At 38.7% G+C, this 22653-nt stretch overlaps 1 protein-coding gene across 1 annotated transcript in view; it reads left to right on the top strand.

The window, feature by feature from the left end:
- The window catches only part of PDE4D (phosphodiesterase 4D, cAMP-specific), a 340865-nt gene that overhangs the window by 229075 nt on the left and 89137 nt on the right, over positions 1 to 22653 (top strand). Inside the window, exons 3-5 of the mRNA XM_010005404.1 lie at positions 15306 to 15342; positions 20242 to 20315; positions 21369 to 21418. Coding sequence (XP_010003706.1) covers positions 15306 to 15342; positions 20242 to 20315; positions 21369 to 21418 — 161 coding nt within the window. The remainder of the gene's footprint in view (positions 1 to 15305; positions 15343 to 20241; positions 20316 to 21368; positions 21419 to 22653) is intronic.

Raw genomic sequence — 22653 nt, 5'->3', positions numbered from 1 at the left:
GTTGCAGTCATTATAATTGAACACTCCTATTTTTAGCCTACATATCTTCATTAGAAATGATGAATAGTCCATCTAATTATAGCTCTCTTCATATGTAAGTGCCAAGATGAGAAAAATTCACGCCTTTACAAAGAGTTTGTATAAAGTCCATGCCTAAGTTAAACCCTGTAGATTGAAGTACTTGGTAAACTTTTGCCCAGTGTGATGAATTTTTCTTGAAACAAAATGATGAGAAAAAGATCAATTCACCTTGCCTTGTGCTAAGGAAAACACATTTTACTTGTAAATACCAACCCTCTTCCAGGAAATCCTCCTGGCAGATAACCTTTCTTTTAGATGGACAAAAGTCAAACTTCTAGTTTGGCACCTGGGCAAGGATATTATTTGGAAAGACTCTTACATTCAGGAGGGTAATCCAGGTCATTGTGTTGCTTGGATGAGTCATTTCAATTAAGAATTCAATTAGCACTCCATCCGTGAACTCATAATCCACTTCTGTGTTTCCTAGAATTCTGGGTAATGTTTCAGCACATGGCAGTAAATTGGATAAAAAAATCAAATTACTGAAACACTGAACACACTTTCCTTTGGATATTTGTATCTATTCTTCCTTTCAATATTTTCTTAAAACCCATCTGAGTATAAAATTTATTGGATCTTACATCAGGATAGATTTTCACACTCTACTGTCACAGAGGAGCTGTTGTACTAAGAAGGTAAATATCCCTGCCACTGTCTGGAATGGGAGAACAATAGGAAATGTAAAAGGCAAGTTGTTTTAACCATGGTACATTAATCATAAATCAGTAAGTCTAATTATAATAAGCTTGATTAATTTTCAGAAATGTAGTGGGGAGAAAAAAAAAAAAAAAAAGGAAATTAAAAGGAGGAAGTTTTAGAAGCTAAAATAGCAAAAGGAAAAACAAACAAACAAGAAAAACAAAACCACAAAGCTGTGTATGTATAGGTTCAAGAAGAAACTGGATGTGCTCATGGAAAGGAAACCCAGTGCAGATTATTAAAACAGAGACATCACTCTGATTCAGGACATGCCTAAATGTGGTGGAGGCAGGAAGATTTGTTAAGGGAAGTATCACACAAATGTAGATTACTCCAAAATCCTATCTACATGCTTAATTTTAGATACTGCATGTGCAAAATACATTACAACACATACACGTTATTCAAGTAATGCAGATGAATTAATTTTACGTAATAGTTTAACCTATAATCTCCTGATTGACTACTTAAGTTCCTAACCTTAATATTTCACTATGTAAAGCAGAATAGAAAGCAAAAATGCATGGATCTTTTATTTGGAAGGAATATAACATTAAAAAATTCTGGCATTTTCATTACTCTCAAATAGTGTGCTTACAATAACAGATTTCACTTCAGTAGTAGCAGATAAAACAAAACCGAGTTTTTGTCGACAGTTTCATGATCAAAGACAGCCAGTGGATGGCGGTGCAAAGTACTGAATTCATCATTCTGTCATTATTTATTATTTGCATTCTGCAGCAGCTCTGACCTCCCGATAAGGAAGCGAATGCAGTCACGCTCATTTTTTTGCAAACGCGAGATGAAAAGATGGGCTATTGCACAAAATACTTAAAGCATAAGATGATAGCCAAGAGGCTAATTTAGTCAGATACTTTTGGAGATGGTATTACATGAGTCTACCCTCCCCAAAGTATAGACCTCACAGAGAAATCAAAGGGAGTTTCATTCAGTGAGATGAGATGGAAAGTAACAGAAACAAGGGCAGAGAAAGAGGAGGTGGAAAGTTTTTTAAAATCAGATATATGAAAGTGTATTTTAAAGTGTGGAGCCAGATTAACTAATTAACAGATTAACCAGATTGCCTCCATCCCTCCTGCAAGAATGGGTAGGGAGGTATATAGGAAGAGTTTACAGGTCAACGAATGGCTAAGAGACTGGTGCCAAAGACAAGGTTTTGTTTTTTTTGATCATGGGATGCAATATGAGGCACCTGGCCTGATGGTGGCAGGTGGGATGCACCTGTCCCAGAGGGGGAAGAGGCTTTTGGGGCAGGACTTAGCAGGGCTGATTGATAGAGCTTTAAACTAGATGTGAAGGGGGAAGGGGAGAAAACCGGGTCTGTTAGGGACAAGCACAAGAGGAACTTACCATGGCCCAAAGTCAGGTGGTCTAAGGAGGATTTAGTCCCACCAGTGTGCTCTGTTTGCTTCCTGAAATGCCTGTATGCTAATGCACGCAGCATGGGGAACAAGCAGGAAGAGTTAGAGGTCTGTGTGCGGGCTAAGGGTTATGATCTGGTAGCAATAACAGAGACATGGTGGGACAGCTCACACGACTGGAATGTGGCCATGGATGGTTATGTGCTTTTTCAGAAAGATAGGGCAGGGAAGCGAGGTGGTGGAGTTGCTCTTTATGTGAGAGTCAGAAGACCAGGTAGATTATTAAGCAATACAGTAAGATAATTATTTGTTTGCCTTGTTTGTACAATATTAACTACCTAATTTGTAAGGCATGGTGATAGAATTTAAATGCTAATAAAATCTTAACTGAGCTGATGTAATCACAACAAAACAGATTTTATATGAGTACATATCCTGTGTGGAAGGAACAAAATACCCAGCAGGACCAGAACCCTGGACTTCCACAGGGCAAACTTTGGTCTCCTCAATCATCTATTAAGGGAAATCCCATGGGACAGGGTGCTAGAAAATAAAGGAGCTCAAGATAGCTGGTCAACATTCAAGGACCACTTCTTGCAAGCACAGGATCAGAGTGTCCCAATGGTTAGGAAATCTAGTAAGGGTGCTAGGAGACCTGCATGGTTAAAGAAGGAACTACTGGGCAAACTTAAGTGGAAAAGGAAAATCTACAGATCATGGAAGGAGGGGCTGGTCACGTGGGAGGAATATAGGACTGTTGTCAGAGGATGTAGGGAGGCAATTAGGAAAGCTAAGGCCTCCTTGGAACTTAACCTTGCAAGTCAGGTTAAGGATAATAGAAAGGGCTTTTTCAAATACATAGCTAGCAAAACTAGCAGTAGAGGCAATATTGGCCCATTGAGGAATGAGGTGGGAGCCCTGGTGACAGAGGATATAAAGAAGGCAGAGGTGCTGAATGCCTTCTTTGCCTCTGTCTTCACTCCTGCAGGGTCTCCCTATGAGCCCCAGATTCATATAGCCCCAGAAGAAGTCAAGATAGAGGAAGAGTTTGACATGGTAGATGAGGATTGGGTTAGGGATCAGTTGAGTAATCTGGACATCCATAAATCAATGGGTCCAGATGGAATGCACCCAAGGGTGCTGAGGGAGCTGGCGGAGGTCATTGCTAGGCCACTCTCCATCATCTTCAGTAAGTCATGGGCAACAGGTGAGGTGCCTGAGGACTGGAGGATAGCAAATGTCACTCCAGTCTACAAGAAGGGCAAGAAGGAGGACCCGGGTAACTATAGACCGGTCAGCCTCACCTCCATCCCTGGAAAGGTGATGGAACAACTTGTTCTTGTGACTATCTCCAGGCACATCAAGGACATGGGGGTCATCAAGAGCAGTCAGCATGGTTTTATCAAGGGTAAATCATGTTTGACTAACCTCATAGCCTTCTATGAGGAAATTACTAGGTGGATAGATGATGGTAGAGCGGTAGATGTGGTTTATCTTGATTTCAGTAAAGCATTTGACACCGTCTCCCACAGCATCCTTGTAGAAAAGTTGATCAGGTATGGGTTTGGTGATCAGGAAGTGAGGTGGATTAGGAACTGGTTGAAAGGAAGGAGTCAGAGAGTTGTAGTCAATGGGGCAGAATCTGGTTGGAGGTGTGTGACTAGTGGAGTCCCACAGGGGTCGGTACTGGGACCGGTGTTGTTCAACATCTTCATCAACGACCTGGATGAGGGTATAGAATGTACCCTCAGCAAGTTTGCTGATGACACTAAGCTGGGAGGAGTGGCTGACACACCAGAAGGCTGTGCTGCCATTCAGAGAGACTTAGATAGGCTGGGGAGTTGGGCGGGGGGAAACATGATGAAATTCAACAAGGGGAAGTGCAGAGTTTTACATTTGGGGAAGAACAACACCATGTCCCAGTACAGGTTGGGGGCTGAACTGCTGGAGAGTAGTGTAGGTGAAAGAGACCTGGGGGTCCTGGTAGACAGGAGGATGACCATGAGCCAGCAATGTGCCCTTGTGGCCAAGAAGGCCAATGGCATCCTGGGGTGCATTAGAAAGGGTGTGGTTAGTAGGTCAAGAGAGGTTCTCCTCCCCCTCTATTCTGCATTGGTGAGGCCGCATCTGGAGTATTGTGTCCAGTTCTGGGCCCCTCAGTTCAAGAAGAGCAGGGAAGTGCTTGAAAGAGTCCAGCGCAGAGCTACGAAGATGATTAGGGGAGTGGAACATCTCCCTTATGAGGAAAGGCTGAGGGAGCTGGGTCTCTTTAGCTTGGAGAGGAGGAGACTGAGGGGTGACCTCATCAATGTTTACAAATATGTAAGGGGTGAGTGTCAGGGAGATGCAGTTAGGCTTTTCTCAGTGATGACCAGTGATAGGACAAGGGGTAATGGGTGTAAATTGGAGCATAGGAGGTTCAAGGTGAATATCTGAAAAATTTTTTTTTTACTGTGAGAGTGACAGAGCACTGGAACAGGCTGCCCAGGGAGGTTGTGGAGTCTCCTTCACTGGAGACATTCAAAACCCACCTGGATGCATTCCTATGTGATGTACTCTAGGTGACCTTGCTCTGGCAGGGGGGGTTGGACTAGATGATCTTTCGAGGTCCCTTCCAGCCCCTAAGATTCTATGATTCTATGATAACTAAGGAAAACAATAAAAGACAGGGTGAATGCAAGGCTGCTCAGTCAAGAGACTGTTAGTGGGACAAATGCTGGAGCCCTTATGGTACTGAAAGGGGCACAAAAAACAGCTGTATGGTAAGAAAAAAAAAAAAAGAAAAAAACAGTGGGAGTCAGTAACGTATTTTTTTCAGTAATCTCTTGAAAGAAATAACATGGTCCTAGAGAGGAAAAACAGCAGAGCATGGAGCTGACATGGAGAGATGAAAAAAAGCCATTCAAGATTGTGAACTGGAGAGGCAGGTGGTTTAGACAAGAAGTTGTGATGTCCAAGGCAGAAGAAAACAGTTGTGTTGTGAAGCCTGGCTGTGGGATTTCCAGCAGAAAGATGAGAATGTGTGAGAGAAACAGAAGCAGATTGTCGGTGAGGATTAGTGAGCCAATACGAGGAATTAGAAGGCAAGATCTGTGATGAGAGACAGGAAAACATTTTTTTAAGAGAAGGAGAATAGTAAGTGGAAAACTGGAAAATGAGGGAAAAAAGAAAAAAAAACCCTCAACAGCACAGTTTCAACACTGGAAAAAAAGGGAACATAAGCTAGCTGGAAGATGAGAGAAGTCATCAGTGGTGTACTGGAAGACTTGTCAGATTTACGTTTTAGCGCACTGGTAAAGCAGGAAACTCTGAATGTGGATGTCTTGCAGAGGTGGTCTGATTACCTAATACTCACCCATTTGAACTCCTCTTGCTCCTCACAGCTAGCAAATGCAGACAGAGTCAGCAGTGGTAACACGTTTATGTCTTTCTTGCTAAACAATCAGTGCTCTGATTAACAGACCAGAAGATTGAATTTGTAGAGAATCTCAATTTTAGCAAAAAACAGATCTCTAACCAGGTTAAAAAATTGATTCTTCAGGGAAATCATTAGCATTCTCATGAACTCTAGAAAGAATCCAATAAGCAGTCTACCATGTAGGGCTGAGCCCATTTTTAACTGCCACTCTAAAGGGAGAAAAGCATGTGTAAGTAAGTCCCTCCATGGTCCTGAAGAAGCGGACCAGAGCATAGCAGAGCAAACCGGAGGACCATGACACTCTTGGTACAGAAGTATATCTGAGCTCCATTATGTCTTCTGAACATACCTAGGGGAAAAAGTATGAGAGAGAAGCACTGCTTAAGTTTCTCCTCATTTCCACAAGGTCACAGAACACAGCTCACTAGCAACATCCTGATCTGTCCAGGACTTGGCCAACTGAACCTCACACAATAAAAAAGTAGCTGATGTGGGGAGTTTTATGGGCTTCTTTACAGAAGCTCAGCATTATTTCCTCATTAGATGAAATATCAATATGAGCTTTAATTAGTATATTACACAAAACCAGCTAATTTCTATTAAATCTTGCTTCCATCTTTTAAGCACCAGAACGCAGCCAGGGAACAGTGACCTTAGGGAACTTCAGGGTCATTGGCCTGCTGATCTGCTAACTGGCCAGGTTCTCCTAGAGAACACGCTGCTTTGTAGACTGTATTTAATGTATCTGTAAATCTTGGCTTCATGTTTACATTAAAAAAAAAATTAAAAAATATCTCTTTGAATAATTAAACCCAAATGTACACTACTTTGGAACAAAAAGAGCCTCTATAGCCTACTAAACATGCATACTGACATGCGGAGATTTGGATTGTTTTGTCAGGATGGATTATTTTCTTCCCCAATAGCTGGAGAAAGAGTTGTGGGTTTTTTTAAGTGTGTGGGTTTTTTTGTGTTTTTTTTTAAAGCCCAATATAATATTATTTTGAAAATAAATAAATAAATAAGGGATTCTGGCTGGAAAAAAAACAACCCTTAAATAAAGAGAAACTTAAATTAGACATTAGGAAGAAGTTCTTCACTGTGAAGGTGGTGAGACATTGGAACAGGTTGCCCAGGGGGCCTGTGCATCCTCCCTCCCTGGAAGCGTTCAAGGCCAGGTTGGATGGGGCCCTGAGCAACCTGGTCCACTGGAAAGTGTCCCTCCCTGCCCATGGCAGTGGGATGGAACTAGATGATCTTTCAAGTTCGTTCCAACCCAAACCATTCCATGATTTCATGATTCTATGAAATTCTGAGGTACAGAATTCTGTTATTTGTTGGTGACTGGCAAGTCTGTTCCTGACCTGAAGCTGCCAACAGGCTAAATTATCCCTTTAACTGTCATGAGGAAAAACTGCCAGAAAAGAGAATTTTTGAAGTAAGCTCACCTACACGTTATCTAGTTCTTGACAATCTGTTCAGCTTTTTTAAAAAATGCATTTAATTCAGTCTGGATCAGATTCATAAAAGAAGTGTATTTTAAAATAATGGCAGACAAAAGTGGCAAACCTGGGCAGTTAACAAGGTTCACCCAAGCCTTTAATATGCCAATAAAACAATGAAATGAGTGTATATTTTCTCATCCAGAACAGGAAGCCAAACTGCTAGTCATACAGCTTATTCTTCTGTTTCTGAGCCAGGAAGGCCTGTATTTATTAATAAAATGCTGTGAGTATACATCTGAATTTACAGATTAAAAAAAACCCTTTCTCTGGAAAGGACTCTAGGAGAGCAGAGTAGACATTCAGTTGCTGAGCAGAGTAATTGTCCCTCAGTTTAACAAAGTAGAAATAATTATCTTTCCAAATAAACTGATTTATCAGATTATTTATCAGAATCTGTGATATTACTCTATTACAGATACTACTGGCTGAAAAGAGCTAGTTAAATTTCAAAGTCCAGCCTGCTTTAAAAAAAAAAATAATCTTTTGAGATGCATTTTCTATGTGTTTCAGCTTAGGAACATCTTTTCATGAAAAAAGAAAATAAATTGTTTAAGACATTTATTTGTCCATGGAAAAAAATGTGCTTACATGGCTCTTGGAAAAATAGGCAAGTGTTTTGCTTCACTCAGTTTGGCATTTTTGGTCTTAATTCTTATAGATTGAAAAAAACTTCAGGTCGCAGCTCAAATTACTCTGAAGTAATGCGTAAGTCACTGAGTCTTTTTTTGAGTTATTAAAAAAAAATGTTTGGAAAAACCCCACTGTCTCATTTCCAGCTGCTTAGGACATTTTACAAATTGAAGCCAAACCAAAGAACTCAGTAATATATCCACTTTGCTTAAATTTAAGTAGCAAGTTGACAATAATTTCATGTGTTGATAGTTACATTGTAAACAAAAAGAGAATAATCTTGTGTAGAGAAAGCTTCTTTCAATGTGCCTTTTAGTTCAGAAGATTCTAAGGTGTTGAACCATTCTATATGGTTGTTGAACCGGGATTTTCTTTTTTATGAACTACAAATTGATCTTTATTTGGTTTATGTCCAAATGTAAGACCTAATAATTTTCCAAATATAACTCTCAGTTACACATGACTCTCAGTCTCATATGACTTCCTCTTCTGACACTTTAACGTGTCAGACCTTTTTTTTCCTCTCATCTGAAAATAATAGGTGTTTGAAACAAAATGGCAAGTTACTGCTCCTGTGCTAAACAAAGCAGACTGAATTCCTAAACACCTTCACTGAAAGGTGACAAGTTACTCAAAACATGGTATCAAACCCGATTCTTAGCTGGTATTTCAGCTACACTGCAACAGCCCTCATCTCTGGGCTTGCTACACAAATCTGCAGGGGAAGGGAAGACAGGTGTGTGCACATCTGTGCCCGCTATACTAAAAGATTGGGAACAGTGTGGAGAAAGGGAACTTTACTGCAGAGGGACTCAAATGTTTGTGGGGATGCTTTTCAGACTCTTTTTCCAGCTGAGTGATCATCTTTGTGGATGGGCTGTATTTTATTTTACAACTCAGAAGAACATTTGTTCTGTTTGTGCCCCTGAGGGCTCAAAAAACCCTCTCTGTACTTGCAATGGCACTAACGCAGAAAACATGTTTTGTTTTCAAAAGACTGTCTGAAAACAGACAAAGGAAATTCTCAGGGGTTTGCCTTGTTTTTCTTGAAGTCTTATTGTTTCCTCTTACATGCACACATTTAGGGGCCTTTGAATTTGGTATGGAGACCCATTTTTCTAAAACTTGAAGATTACCTATCTTCCTATAGCTGGCTGAGAGCAAGGTCACTCAGACTGGAATGTTACCTTGAGTAGGTGCTGTTCTCAGAAGCTCTACTCTCTAGAGAGGAAGTCTTTCAGTCGGAGATTCACATGGAATGTGTTCTTATTCTTCAGAAGTAATACAATCATATCAGTTCTCAACACTTAAGTATACGGGGCAGGGACTGGTTTAAAAGAAGGTTAAGGTAACAATTTTTATTTGCAACCAGCTAAGAGTCTGTGTTTCAGCTAATGCAATCAAAACTGACTGATAGTAGCTCATTAAGCTTCACTAACTTGATTGCTTCCATTCATGTGTGCACACCCATTCATTAATTTTCTCTAACCTGAGCAGAAAACAAACCTATCCTTTAGTCACAGATGCTTGTTTGTTTTACAGCCTTTCTTAAAGCTAGATTATTAATTCTGTTTTATGAACAGTCCAATGGCAGCACTGCTGGATTGGCTTGAACTCCTTTGATTGACTTCAGCTCTGTTCTGGTTCAAAGTCCTATATCCTCTGGTTTAAACCAGCCCCTTTTCAACACACAAACCAAACCTTAGCACTGCAGTATCTTCTTTTCACTTCCCGTCACCTAAGTGACTTTCAGGTAGACCACCTGCATTAGTAAAACACTGGTAAGTCCATGCTCTCTTTCTCTTTAGGACTGAATAATTCTCTTAACGTAGGGCAGTTTCTCAGAGTTGTCCACTATTCTGCAGTCATCTAAATGGTCTGATATGTTATGGTAGGATTAAGTGTTGAAGCTTGGTAGGTGTTCGGGGCAACATTGATGCAGGTGATTTCTTGAGTTGTCTTATGTTTTCATGCCCTGCACATCATGCTGGCATCCTTCTGTGATAGCACACTAAATCAGTACTCACATGATTTCCTCAGGCAGATTACACAAGACAGATATGCGAGTGCAGTGTCTTTGGGAAGCATTCAAGCTTCCTGAGCAAGGAAATAGTTGGATCTGACACAAGAGACCTCCCTCCGTTCAAGAAGGATAGGGAACTGCTTGAAAGAGTCCAGTGCAGAGCCACAAAGATGATGGAGTGGAACATCTCCCTTATGAGGAAAGGCTGAAGGAGCTGGGTCTCTTTAGCTTGGAGAAGAGGAGACTGAGGGGCAACTTATTCAATGTTCACAAATATGTAAAGGGTGAGCGTCAGAAGGACAAAGCCAGGCTTTTTTCAGTGATGTCTAGTGATAGGACATGGGGCAATGGGTACAGACTGGAACACAGGAAGTTCCACATAAACATCGGAAAAACTTCTTTCCTGTGAGAGTGACAGAGCACTGGAACAGGCTTCCCAGAGAGGTTGTGGAGTCTCCTTCGCTGGAGACATTCAAAACCCACCTGGATGCGTTCCTGTGTGATGTACTGTAGGTGACCCTGCTCTGGCAGGGGGGGTTGGACTAGATGATCTTTTGAGGTCCCTTCCAACCCCTAAGATTTTGTGATTTTGTGATTCTGTGAATACTATTAGCTAATTATGGCAATCTTTGTTGCTGTATTAGAAAGAAGCATCAGGAGGAGATAACTGCATGATATTACAGAAAAATCTAGTGTTCAGAAACACTCAGGCAATAGCTGACAAGAGTCAGCTTCATTCAAGATCTAATTTCTTTCTACTGTGTGATAGAACAAATGGTTTCAAGTAGCTCTTTGTAAAAATCCTTTAAGGTACATGTTCCAAGAAATAAAGAAGTGCTCTGGGAAAAACAACCCTCGCCTCTGTAGTTCATGACTTCATCAACAATTTCAATTGCTTCCTCTCTCAACCCTAAATCTCAACTTGCCCGCAGTGTCATAGTCTCTACCCCTGCCTTTGATGCCTGATCAACCCGAAGATCGTCCTCAGCCTCTGAATGGGTTTCAAATCACTCACAACTCACTAGCTACCTGGGAAAAGCTGTAAGCTCATTTTTGTCACACCCCATAATGTGGGCACAACATTGACAGTTGCCTCTTATCCCCAGTCGTCCTTAGCTTTTGGAGCCAGGCCTGAACTATCTCATATTAAAACTAGAAATTGTTCTCAGGGTCTCTAGAAATTGAGATTACATGACTTAAACACTTTTCTTGCAGAAGAAAAACTAACTCCATTTGTGGTTTTGCACATGGCATATTTGTGTTGAGGGATATGTGCAAGCAAAACACAAATGTCTCATCTAAACTGTATTCATAGCATGTTATTCGACAGTAAGTCTGAATCAGCCTTGTATAGAGAAATGAGTGGATGTCATGTTTAGTTCAAATTTAAATGTTTACTCTGCATAGATTTTCTTGTTCAAATAGGAGACTACTTCCATGTTCATCTTCTTTCCTATTTTGTATGTTGTGTGTATAGCGTGTGTATCTTCCCTTCTTTTTATATTTGCTATGTTTCTATATTTAAAAAAAAAATAAAATAATAATTTTAAAAATGCCCCAAACCAACTCTGTAAAAATTGAGTCAATTCTTGTGACAGTATGACAAAAGTCTTAGTTCTTGCTGTGGAGCAAGTGCAGGGTTTCCAGACTGCCACTGTCGCCGAGGGCTTTTTAAATGCTGTTGGCATCTTTATTATTTCAAATATGCTGTATCCCAAGTTTGTAGCCAGAGAATCCAACACAGATTATTCCAGCTGGATTTAAAACCTGGACAGCACCCTCTTCCAGTACTTATTGGGAGATAACTGAGTTTTTCATTCAAATGAAGGAGAGTGGCAAACCAGTATGATCATGTTTTAAAGTGATACAAAGTGGCAGAATTCTTTTTACTAGTATTTTAACTTATGCTATAAAAATTGCATCAAGATTATCGAGGAATTTTATTTTGACTATATCTTGTCCATTAAAAGCTATGTGTCAAAATGGCATACATATGTATTGAATATTTGCTTCCCTCTATTTAGAAAGAGCTTGTATTTATCCTGTTTATGCCTCACATCTGCAAAATGTATCAAGATCACTCACTTGATATTCTTCATGAGTGTCTAGAAAGTCTTAATCTGAGTTTACTATGGCCTTTACAAAGACAAATCTACAGGATCTTCCTTGCAAAGCTCCATGGACTGGCAAGTGAAAACTCATTTTTCTAGTGCTATCTAAGGCCTGGGACTCACTTCTTAATGGGTATCTTTACTTTTTTCTGACCACATTTAAAAAATACCCTCTCTTTTAACTGTATCCTAGCAGGTCTGCAGAATGTCTCTCTAGCTGCTCCTCTTAGTAGATTATTATATTAAATTATCCCAACTTAACTAAGAAATAAAAGTCATGCAGTCACCCTGTCTATCCTTGTGTTAAACTTCCTTCCTGTTTCTCTGGCTGTCCATGCATCCATCTCTTAAGTTCATTTTAAGTGTGGGAAAAGTTAATTACTGTCCTGTAATGGGGATGGAAGAGAGAAATTCATGCCAATCTTCAGGAGAGGAAGCAAAATTTTTGTACTTTCTATTCAGCAAATCAGCTGAACATGTTAATATAACATCTGACTTAGCATCACACTTCTGTCTCTTCTCCAGTGCAGGGACAAAGACAGGTTATATGGAGTGAGTTCAAGTATGTCCCACAAGAATGGTTAGGAAGCAAAGCCCAGAAAATTTGCAAAGGCCAGGCTTCAGTACTTTATTGTGGTAAATAATTGGCAGTGTGTTTTATAATTTTTGGTCTCCTGATGGAAATTTGACCTGTGTTTTATGTACATAACAATGATCATTTTAGATCTGGGGACATGTGAGAATTATCCTTTCAAATCTGTGGGATTTTTTTGAAAAATGAAGATTTGAACAAGTATGCCTGGCCTTTTAGTTAGCAGAGTGTAACAATGATGCGTACAGTTTCTGCTAACCTTAAAGATTAACAGCTCTGTCTATATTTAGAAGCTTGTGATATATTGCAGAGGGTTTACAGTTCCTCTTGTTTCTTCTCTACATAGATGTGTGGCACTATGCTGTCCAGGATCCAGACAGAATCATCTATCAGTTTCCATATAATCTGAAAAGAAAACAGCAGGACACTCATATATTGTAGTGTTTACTACACCCCAGTACACTGTGGATCAATGGCACTTTAATTGAATCATATGATCTTGCTCTTCTGTACAAAAAATAGCAGAGCTGCCTTAGGCATCTGCTCCCTCTTTGAGCACTCTCACCTTTTCCAGATTTCCTAACCCAGTTTGGATTAAAGATTACTAATCACACTATGCAATTTTTTTTCTGTCCAGGTGGGTCTGGTGCATGCTGAACTGCTCTGGGAAAGTGGATACCTGTACTTTCAGTGTCACACTTTCACCCAAATAATAGTAATTTCTGAAACTGTTTATCTTGACACAAGGGGGCTTTTGGAAAGTGAAAATTAAATCCTGGGTTGATTCCAGTGCATTAAATTAATGTTTAATGATGTGTCCTCAAAAAATAAAAAGTTACAATATTTTATCAGTGTACTCCAATGAAATGCAGTCCATTAAGAGCTCAAGAGAATGAACTTTGAAAATTAGAGGAATGGTGTCTTGCTATTTTAAAGAAAAAAAAAGAAAACAAACAAAACCAAAACAAAAAGCGTTCCAGGGCAGAAAGCCTAGAAACATGTACTTGTTGCTTTTTCAAAGTGCCTCAGCATTTAAGGAGTGGAAAACAGAGGCACTGAATGAGAAGAACAACAAGAAAGTAGCATCTCCAGTAAGGAAGCCCACAGTAGTTGGTGAGGACAATCCTATTTTCATAGTTTTGCCAGCCTGCACTTTGACAGTGGATAACTATGTTGGTAGCAGTTGCCCTGGAATTTCAAGCACTGATTAACATTTTGTGCATTTGTATCATATATTGAGCATTCAGATTGTTTGCCACTGACAGATGCTTGTGGTACCAGAAGGAAGTAGTCTGTCTGGGTTATTTACAGGTAGAAACAATTTAACATTTTTGTTCTTTGTCCAGTGCTGCTGCTACTTGTAAAACATTTCAGGTCCAGGATTCCACCCCTTCATAATTTCCAAATGTGGGAATTAGATTAGAGCAGTAAAACGTGGGTTTGTGTATTGATTTTAGATACAGTTTCTGGGCAGAATTTGATCGCTCAGAAAACACACTCATTTCCAAGAATTTGCTCAATCCCTTGTTCACTTTTTGCCAAAACAACCTGAGTAACAGATAAAGCGGGTAGGTGTGACGAAGACTGGCAAATAATTTACTTTAGGCTTTAGGCTCTTCCATCTTTGCAGAAATCATTCAGATGACTAACACAGGGTTCCTTGCTCTACAAAGCTGTGCCACTTTAAAGTGTCAAAACAGAAGAGAAAATGGAGTAACTGTATGCAAATAGTAAACATATTCTTTATAAAAGGGAAGAAATTAACAGATTTTACTGAGGAACAGGTAAGCCAGGTGTCACACAGCAGCTAATGCCATTTCACAGAATTTGAAGACAAAGAGCCTAGTTTTTCTGGAAGTGAGGTAACATACATATTCATAGTATGCCTGTTCAAGTAGAGAATGGGAGAGAAAAGGAAAACATGGATTTGGTTTATCTTCTGCTGAAGCCTTTAACTCATTAAGCAATTCTGGCAAGAAACGATCGTCCAGGGCATTTCTAGATATTTTGATGACACAATGAAAATGTGAAGAGGTACTAAATCCAGCTGGTCTTTAACTCCCACAAGAATTGAAAACAGACAATGGATTTTTGTCTCTTGAAAGTCTCATGTTGTTTGTTGCCATGTATGAGATATGATAACTTAAAACTCCCAAGTTTTCCCTGTCCCCGTGGTCCCCTAGAGAGGTCTGACTCCAAATGCTGCTCTTAAGCTCAGCACCCCTTTGCCTACTTGGATTTACAAGACTATATTTTTTTGAAACCATTTCAAGTGGCAGCTTTCAGTGCTGACTCAAAGGACCCCCTCTTTCCCTTCCTTCCATCTCTCCTTCGTGCATCATCCCAGCATCTTACCCAAACCTCACCCTGTGGTGTGGGTGAGGTTGCCACAGCAACAGCACACACTCGGTCACATCCCCTGTAGCTACAGAGGTGTGAGTCAGTTTAAAAGTGTTACCAGGTTTTTATTAATCTGTGCTGTGTTGTCCAGCCTTCTGCAGCCACTCCCCCATCCAGTGCTCACAACCAGCTGATAACTCTCAATGGGCTCTTGGTATTTTCACCTCCATCCTTTGGGATGAAATCTCTGCAGACCTGTCCTGGACGACTGGTCACCTGCCAGACCTGCAGCACAGAAACCAGCTGGTTCTTCAGCCATCCCATAGACATGCCAGGCAGCCAGACAGTAACTAAGTTGGTATTTACCTTTCAAAGGATATATAGAGCAGCAGCAGTGAGTAACTGCTGAAGAATAAAACTGAAGTTACTACCTACAGTGAATTGTAAAGCCTGGTTTTCATTCTGTTAAAGCAGTGAGGTAAGTTTTCTGTAATACCTAACTTAAAACTCTGCTCATTTTTCAGACATGGAGATGACTTGATTGTGACACCATTTGCTCAGGTAGGCACAACTTTGCCCTATTTCTCACATATTCTTGCAATTTAAAGGCCAAATGGCCAGACAAGTCGTTTTCTGTTGTTAATGCCATATACGGTGTTTGCTTGAAACAGGATAAAACTGCCTAAACAGAAAGTTAGAAACCTCCAACTCTGCTATGTATACCTTTCTTTTTTAATGCTTTTTGATTATCTGAAAAGTTGAATTACAGCAACATGTTAAATACCTTCAACGGATCTCTTTTCAAATACTGTAGAAGACAGTCATGATGAAGACAAATCTGTGCTCTCTGTTATTCTCCTGCTTTTTTGTAATTTCTCCCTTTGAACATCTTCTAAGTATTCAGTACAAGGTAATTTTTAGATGTAAGATAATTTTTGACCCAGAATACTTATGTTCCTTTACAAAACCATCCCTATTTTTTTATTTTTTTGCATTCACATTTTGTTTTATAAAATATCAGCTCAAAGTTCTATATAATTTAGATCGGTTTAGATCCACAATATTTAGCAATGGACCTGTTTTGTCATGTATGAAAAGTTAACACTGATATTCCTTGAATTCAGGATGATAGGTTGCATCCTCTAATAGATAGGATTGAAAGTTAATTCAGTGTAACTACAGGGAGGTGAAATAAATCTGGAACGCTAATGTGATTGAAGGTGAATGGAAAAAAGAAAGGTTGAGTCACACAGTATTCTCTTAAGAAGAAAGTGTCTAACTTCAGACTGAATATGCAGATTGCTCTGGTCTAATGATCAACTGTTAAAACAATATTAATTTAATAGGTTATTATATATTTAATTGTTACCAGATTCAGTATTTATGAGACACTGGCTGACCAAATTCTTCATATAAAGAGTACCTTCATATTTTATTAGCAGGGAAAAGATTAAGCCTGGGCCTTTTCTAAGAATACTTTAAGATCTCTCAAAAGGTAAATGTACTTCAACAATAATGGAAAAGAAGAAATTACAGAAAAAACAAGAGGGAGAAAAAATTAAAACCACTTATGGTTTTAGTTCCTTACAAAATATAAAAACCCTAACTCTTGAGCACAGAAAAACCCTCCAAACTTTATGGTGATCAAGCAATCCAGTGATATTAACTGTAACTGAATTAATGTTTGTTGTCACCTGAATTTTTCAAAATACTCCACATAGATAAGACATGTTACAGTATACCTAGAAAACAGTAAATACTAGATGCCATTTATGAATATTTTTATTTCCTGCGACAAAGCACCCTATTTATTTTAAGATGGCTTTGTTTCCTTGTTGGCCTTGATGGATGTGCTTCAGCAACTACAGTAGGAGCAGTTGAATGTTATTACTTGCACCAAGGTGCTGTAGTTGATTGTCTGAGAGCTTTTAGTATTTCAGTGCAAAACCCTGTTAGGAGTGGTTTAAATCAACCTGTTTTCATTTGTGTTGAACAGGAGAAAGATCACTCACAGAGTGAGTTATCACATCACATTTCCTGATACAGGGGAAATGGAGATGCAGTTGAGAGAACTTGCTTAAGAGGGGAAGTGAAATATTATTAGACTGTTGGGAAGAACTAAGCCCTTATATAAAAATTATTTGAATATGTAAAATCTTATCCAAATGGGATCTGCTCACAGGCTGCATTTGCTGCTAGGCACAGGGCATGTCCCTCTGACTTACATTAGCAGTATTAGGACCTCACTCAGGACTTCAGAAATTGGACCCCATGTGCCAGTATAATGTCTATACATTGTACAAATCACACTTTTAATGTCTTCATAGTGCAATATTTCATCATGCAGATGCATTTTTGTGTTGCAAACAGCCAAAGCACTGTTTTAATCCATTCAGGTCTTCCTGGTGGCATTAGATCATAGTATGATCTAATGTCTAAACTATCTGTATTTTCTTCAATTGATCAAGAATCTTGTTTCATCTGATCATGAACCACCTGGTGGTAATAGTTCGAATTTTAGCATTTCAGTTACTAATCAGCACATCACCGTGTAATATGTCACCATTTGTTACCTGGTGGCAAGGTGGCAGGCTGTGTCCCCCAGTACAAGGTAATGTGGCCCCAGTACAAGATAATATTTATAGTAGAATGGAATTTTGTAAGCTAAAATTAAAAATTCTGTCAAAAGGATATTATTAGTTGCACTTCCCTACATTGTAATATATTGCGACTGCTATAATATAATTATTTGTAGAATTTCACTCTTAAAAATAAAATAATTGAAGTGATTTCACATTCAAGGACCAATTATGTATTTTTTTATTAAAAAAACCTTTGTTTTTTCAAATTCACTTGGAAGTGTTTGTGTATAACTTAATTTTGAAAATAATATTATTTACTTAGGGATTTAAACTGAAATAAGTTTGTAGGTGACTGCTCACAAATCTAACTCTAGAAACATTAAGCACACATGGAACCTCTTTGGACAAAAAAACTGTCTCTTAAAGCAAATTATAAGGAAAAAAAAAATTTTTGTACTTCAACTATAATACACTTATAAATATTCATGCCTTTATACAACAAAACCAGTTGTTTACCTCCACTGTTGCCAATGGTCAAAATTCTTGTTACTTTTATACTTATTGCTGTTTATGTAGAGATGTCTTTCACTTGCAAAAACTGTCAAATACGTGCATCTATGCTAAAGCAGTTGGGATGCTGGCCAGATATAGGACATTCATCCCTGAACCTACAAAACAGGTATCACATCTGCCAAAAGAACTAATGGAACATGGAAGCAAATCAGTAGATTTTCTACTTTCTGGAAAGTAACAGATTCATAATATCTCCTACAGTGGAAAAATCTGGTCCATGTGCATAGTGGTGGGAATGGTAGAGAGACCCCCTTGTAGCTCTCCTCACATCTAAGCATGGGGTCAGCAAGGCTTAGTAGCCTCCAGTCATCACTGGCTCTGAGCAGCCCTGCAGCTCTGCACACATCTTTTCCTTGCACCCTAGGTGCTATAAGTCCTCTTATTTCAGATCTGACACACAAATCAGCTAAGTTCATGTGGAATCATGCCGAGCCTACTAACCTTCGTGAAACTCATACATGCACAGCAGGTACAGAATGTTTCACTGCAGTCTAGCAGAGGTAGACCTGGTAAGCATGACAGTACCTGAGTTCACTCCCTGAGGAGACACTTAGCTACCTTTGTACATGTTCCAGTTCTCAGTGCATCTGAATATATAGCAAATTTGAGTATAAAAGGGCTTAGGAACTTGCAGTCAGGAAAAATGACTACATTTTATTCATGGCCTTAGGCAACTCCAGGAGCTGTATAGGTATGTTTCTCTGACAATACTGATACATACAAAGCCACCCCAGCCTGCTGGCACACATAGGGTTAACCGAGGTAGATCGAGAAAAGAGAATTGGAAATATCCTGCAGTCACTAGAGTGTGTGCCTTACCTAAATAGGCTCAACATTTTTCCTTTTACGCTTTCATTCTCCTTCTATCTTTAAATCATATTTTCATACTTCAACAGCTTTTCTTGTATTTTATGTATTCATTTTTGAACTCTTGAACTCCAAGATCTTTTTGCTTCTGCTCTGTTCAAGCTTGATTTCCATCTGTGTATATCAAGCATCTAAACACAGCATTTGTTAGTGTCACTGTACCCCTGGGCATGCAGATTTGATAGCATATGTAATTATTTTTATTCTGTTCTGAATGTAAAATATGTGAGTTTGCATCTGATCTTTTGAAAGCAAAACATAATTAAATTAATACTGTCTAAATAGGCAAGGAATGTATTTTTACTTTTATTTTCTTAACTCATTTGGGAATTTTCTATAAACGCTTGAACACTGCCAATCATTATCTCCTGAATATTTTCTGTCTGTTACAAGCTTTCATTAAATCCTTCTTTTTAGTTCAGCCTCCTACCTGCTTCCTACCTTGTGTATAAATTTAAGGGTCTATGAAAAGAGGGTGATATCTTCCTTGCCTTAGACCTCTGGAACCCAAATTCCCATTCTCACACTTTGTATTCCAAGGACGGGTTCACCAGGAGAACAGCCCAGTCTGGGCTGAGAAACAGCAATGGGCAGCCCCCGCAAAGACACAATCAGTGATCAGTGTTGCTGCCTCCTACCTTTCTTAGTCTTGGTCTAAAAAACTTGTAGTTCCTCTCTGACATTAGCTGAGCTGCTTCTCCCTCATCAGAAAGGTGCATCTTATTCTCCTTACAAAATTGCTTGCATTTATCCAACTGCCTACAGAAAAGAGTGCTTATACCACTAATAACAAGGTGGCAGTCCTCTATAGCCTCCACTAGCTGTAGTCTTGCATGAAATTAAGGCCAGAAAGGAAGTAGTTTATTTAATCTTCAGAGTATGCAGACCTTTCCCACCAGCTCAGGTGATAATTTCTTCTTACCTTGGCCTTCTGCAGCAAGTCCCCAGATCAACTGCGCCCCTCAAAGGAGCCAATTCTGTTTTTTCCTGACACTTTAGACAATGTCATTCCCTTTGTCCTTTAAGGTTTGTGGGGGCTGAACTGCAAATGGAAAATTCTGTAATAATTTCTTATGTATGAATTATTAGGCTTGAATGAGCTTTTCTCTTCCAAACATTATTGCTTTTATGGTAATTTTAGAGAACTCAGTAGTATTCTGTGAAAAATGTTCCTCCTTTTCAAGTAAGTCTGTCTTTAAACAAATAATGAGCTGTTTATGAGGAAAGAAAAAAAAAAAAAGAAGAAATTAACTATTGCCCTTGTATTACAGACATATTATTGTTAAATAATGGTCAAAGGCTTCAGAAAAGCTAACCCTGAAAACCTTTTACAGTTGTTTTGCAATGTCCTTTCCTTCTTGTTTAAGGATAGTGGAGCAGAGATAAGTCTGTCTCACCTGTGTAGAAAGTCAGACTCAATCTATTTTATCTGTTCCAGGTGCTGGCCAGCCTACGTACTGTGCGGAATAACTTTGCTGCATTAACCAACTTACAAGATCGGGCACCCAGCAAGTGAGTGTTCATTTTTGGCCACTGAACTTCTTGCAGTGATACTTCTAAAATGTAAACTAGGAATAACAATTAGATTTTACCAATTTCAGTCCATGTCACCAAACCCACATAGAGCATGTGGATGAGTAATGAGTTTATTAATCCCTTGAAGATGCTATACTCAATAGCTGAGACAACAGACCCCTTGCCTGCTAATTGCTCTTGCACTGCTGTCCTTGCATAAACCTGGAGTGTTGGTGTGCAATTTACATGATTTTCAATAAATTAGTTGTATGTCAAAGGTCATTCAAAGATGATAATTCAGAGAGAGTCTGAGTCTTGCAAGTGAACCAAAGTGAGCAGACAGATCAATTATTGGAGATCTGTACCCAGAACTCTGTCTAACGCATCCGAGATAATGACATCCTACTTATCCGCAGTAGCTTATAATTATAAAGCAGGTATTATAAATACAGCCTTTCTCCAATCATGTTACAGCATCACAGTTAACATTCATGTTAGCTACACTGGCCAACTGAGCTCTGTCAGTCTAATAACTTGTAGCTTTCTTCAGTGGGCAAAACAGTCCACTGAGCTGTTTGTCCTAAAGATTATTATGAAAGGTACATGCAAAATAATGTGTGAAATATATATGCAAAATAGTAGTGTGGAAAATACGTTTTTAAAAAAAGTACTTCAGGTCAGAGAGTGTGGGCAGTGCAAGCTATGTTAGAATAATGATAACTATATATAGAAATCAAACTTCCAGCTAGGTATAAGCTCTAGGTATGATCAGGCAGGTTTTCAATGAACTTGTAAATTCCTAAAATTCTCCTCTCTTCGAATTCCCAATCTGCAAAAAGGTTTCAGGGTCACTCGTGAATTCAGTTGTGAATTCCCCTCTACAGAAGAAAGACTCATCTGTTCTAAATGAACTTTTTCTTTGACAATGCTAGGGTATTCCAGCCCCAAATAATTTTCCAAGAAAAGGTATTTCCTGTTGTATCATCCAAGGATTCAGTTGTCAGTGAGTTCATCAAGCTTATACCTTTGTTTTTCTTTTATTTTAAACAGACGTTCACCAATGTGCAACCAACCATCTATTAACAAAGCAGCTATAACAGGTAAGAGGGATTAATATGACTGTGAAATCATCAAGGTTTCCAAAATGAGTGTGTGTTTATTAAAAGGGTCGCTGAAAACTGCATTTTATAATAACCTTTTATTTCATACCCTTATATCTGTTCTATTAAAGAGGATTTGAGTTATGTGGTGAATCAAACTGGTGACTTTTGGCGTTGTATCATGTTAGCTCTCTGATTTCTGTCTTATTATCCTGGTTTTAATTTAAGTTTTCTTCTAAGTTTATTTTTCCTTACATATCAATGTGTGACCATACCACAAGTAACTTCTTCCACATCAAAATCTTCACTTTATAAGCCCTTAGGCAATGAGGAGAAATTTTCAATACTGACTTATGATTTAGGATGGTAAATCTTATTTCTAGAACATTGGCAGGTGCATAAGAGAAAAATAATTCCTTTGTAAAAGGCACTTATTTCTAATGAAACATTAACCTGAAAACAAGACTGGCCTCATGAATTACATCAACACTTCTGAAAATTTTACCCTGTGGCACTTTTGGTTATTATTTTGTTAACTTGGTTTTGGACATCCTTATGGGAATGCACTTTATTTGACCTCATATTTTTTACATCATGTTAATCCATGTGTTCTTACACTCTGTAGTCTTCCAAGTAGTCACATTCTCTGTGGTGTGTTGCAGAGTGAAAGAGCATTTGCTTTGCTTTTTTAAAATATGCAGACACTTACTAAACAGGCCATTTATCATTTAAACAAAAAAAAACAACACCATGATATTTCCAGTATTTTCAAAATGTCTTGTTAATTGTATAATAGATTTGTAACTCAAGGAAGAAATGTTATTTCAGCTCTTTTGGTTTGTCATGATTCTGTCTTTAGGCTCTGGAATGTGTTAACGTTGTTAGCTTTCTTCATCCAGCCTCACACAGTATCCATATTTACCTCTAAAAGACCCAATCTTGGCAGTTCTATACAATTTATTCTCCTAGGAATTCATAATGTTATCTGAGTCCTTGTGTGTAGGGCTCGTCAGGGAACAGACGGCTAAATTTTTAAATCTATTTTATAAACAAAAAAGAATCCTTAGTTAAGAATGTTCTGCAATCATACATGAATTCATGGTAATTAAATAAATAGGAAAAGGAGACAGATAATGCTTAGATCAATTATAATAACAATCTGTTATTAATGTATCTCCTTAAGAGGTAATTTCGGGTGTTGATTTCAAACTACTCTCCATGACATATTTCAGTCA

Source organism: Chaetura pelagica, unplaced genomic scaffold (assembly GCF_000747805.2).
Source record: "Chaetura pelagica isolate M959 unplaced genomic scaffold, ChaPel_1.0 scaffold37, whole genome shotgun sequence".
In the NCBI taxonomy this organism is placed as follows: domain Eukaryota; kingdom Metazoa; phylum Chordata; class Aves; order Apodiformes; family Apodidae; genus Chaetura; species Chaetura pelagica.
The sequence above is the reverse complement of the archived record's forward strand: the minus strand, read 5'-3'. Positions and strand labels throughout refer to the sequence as shown.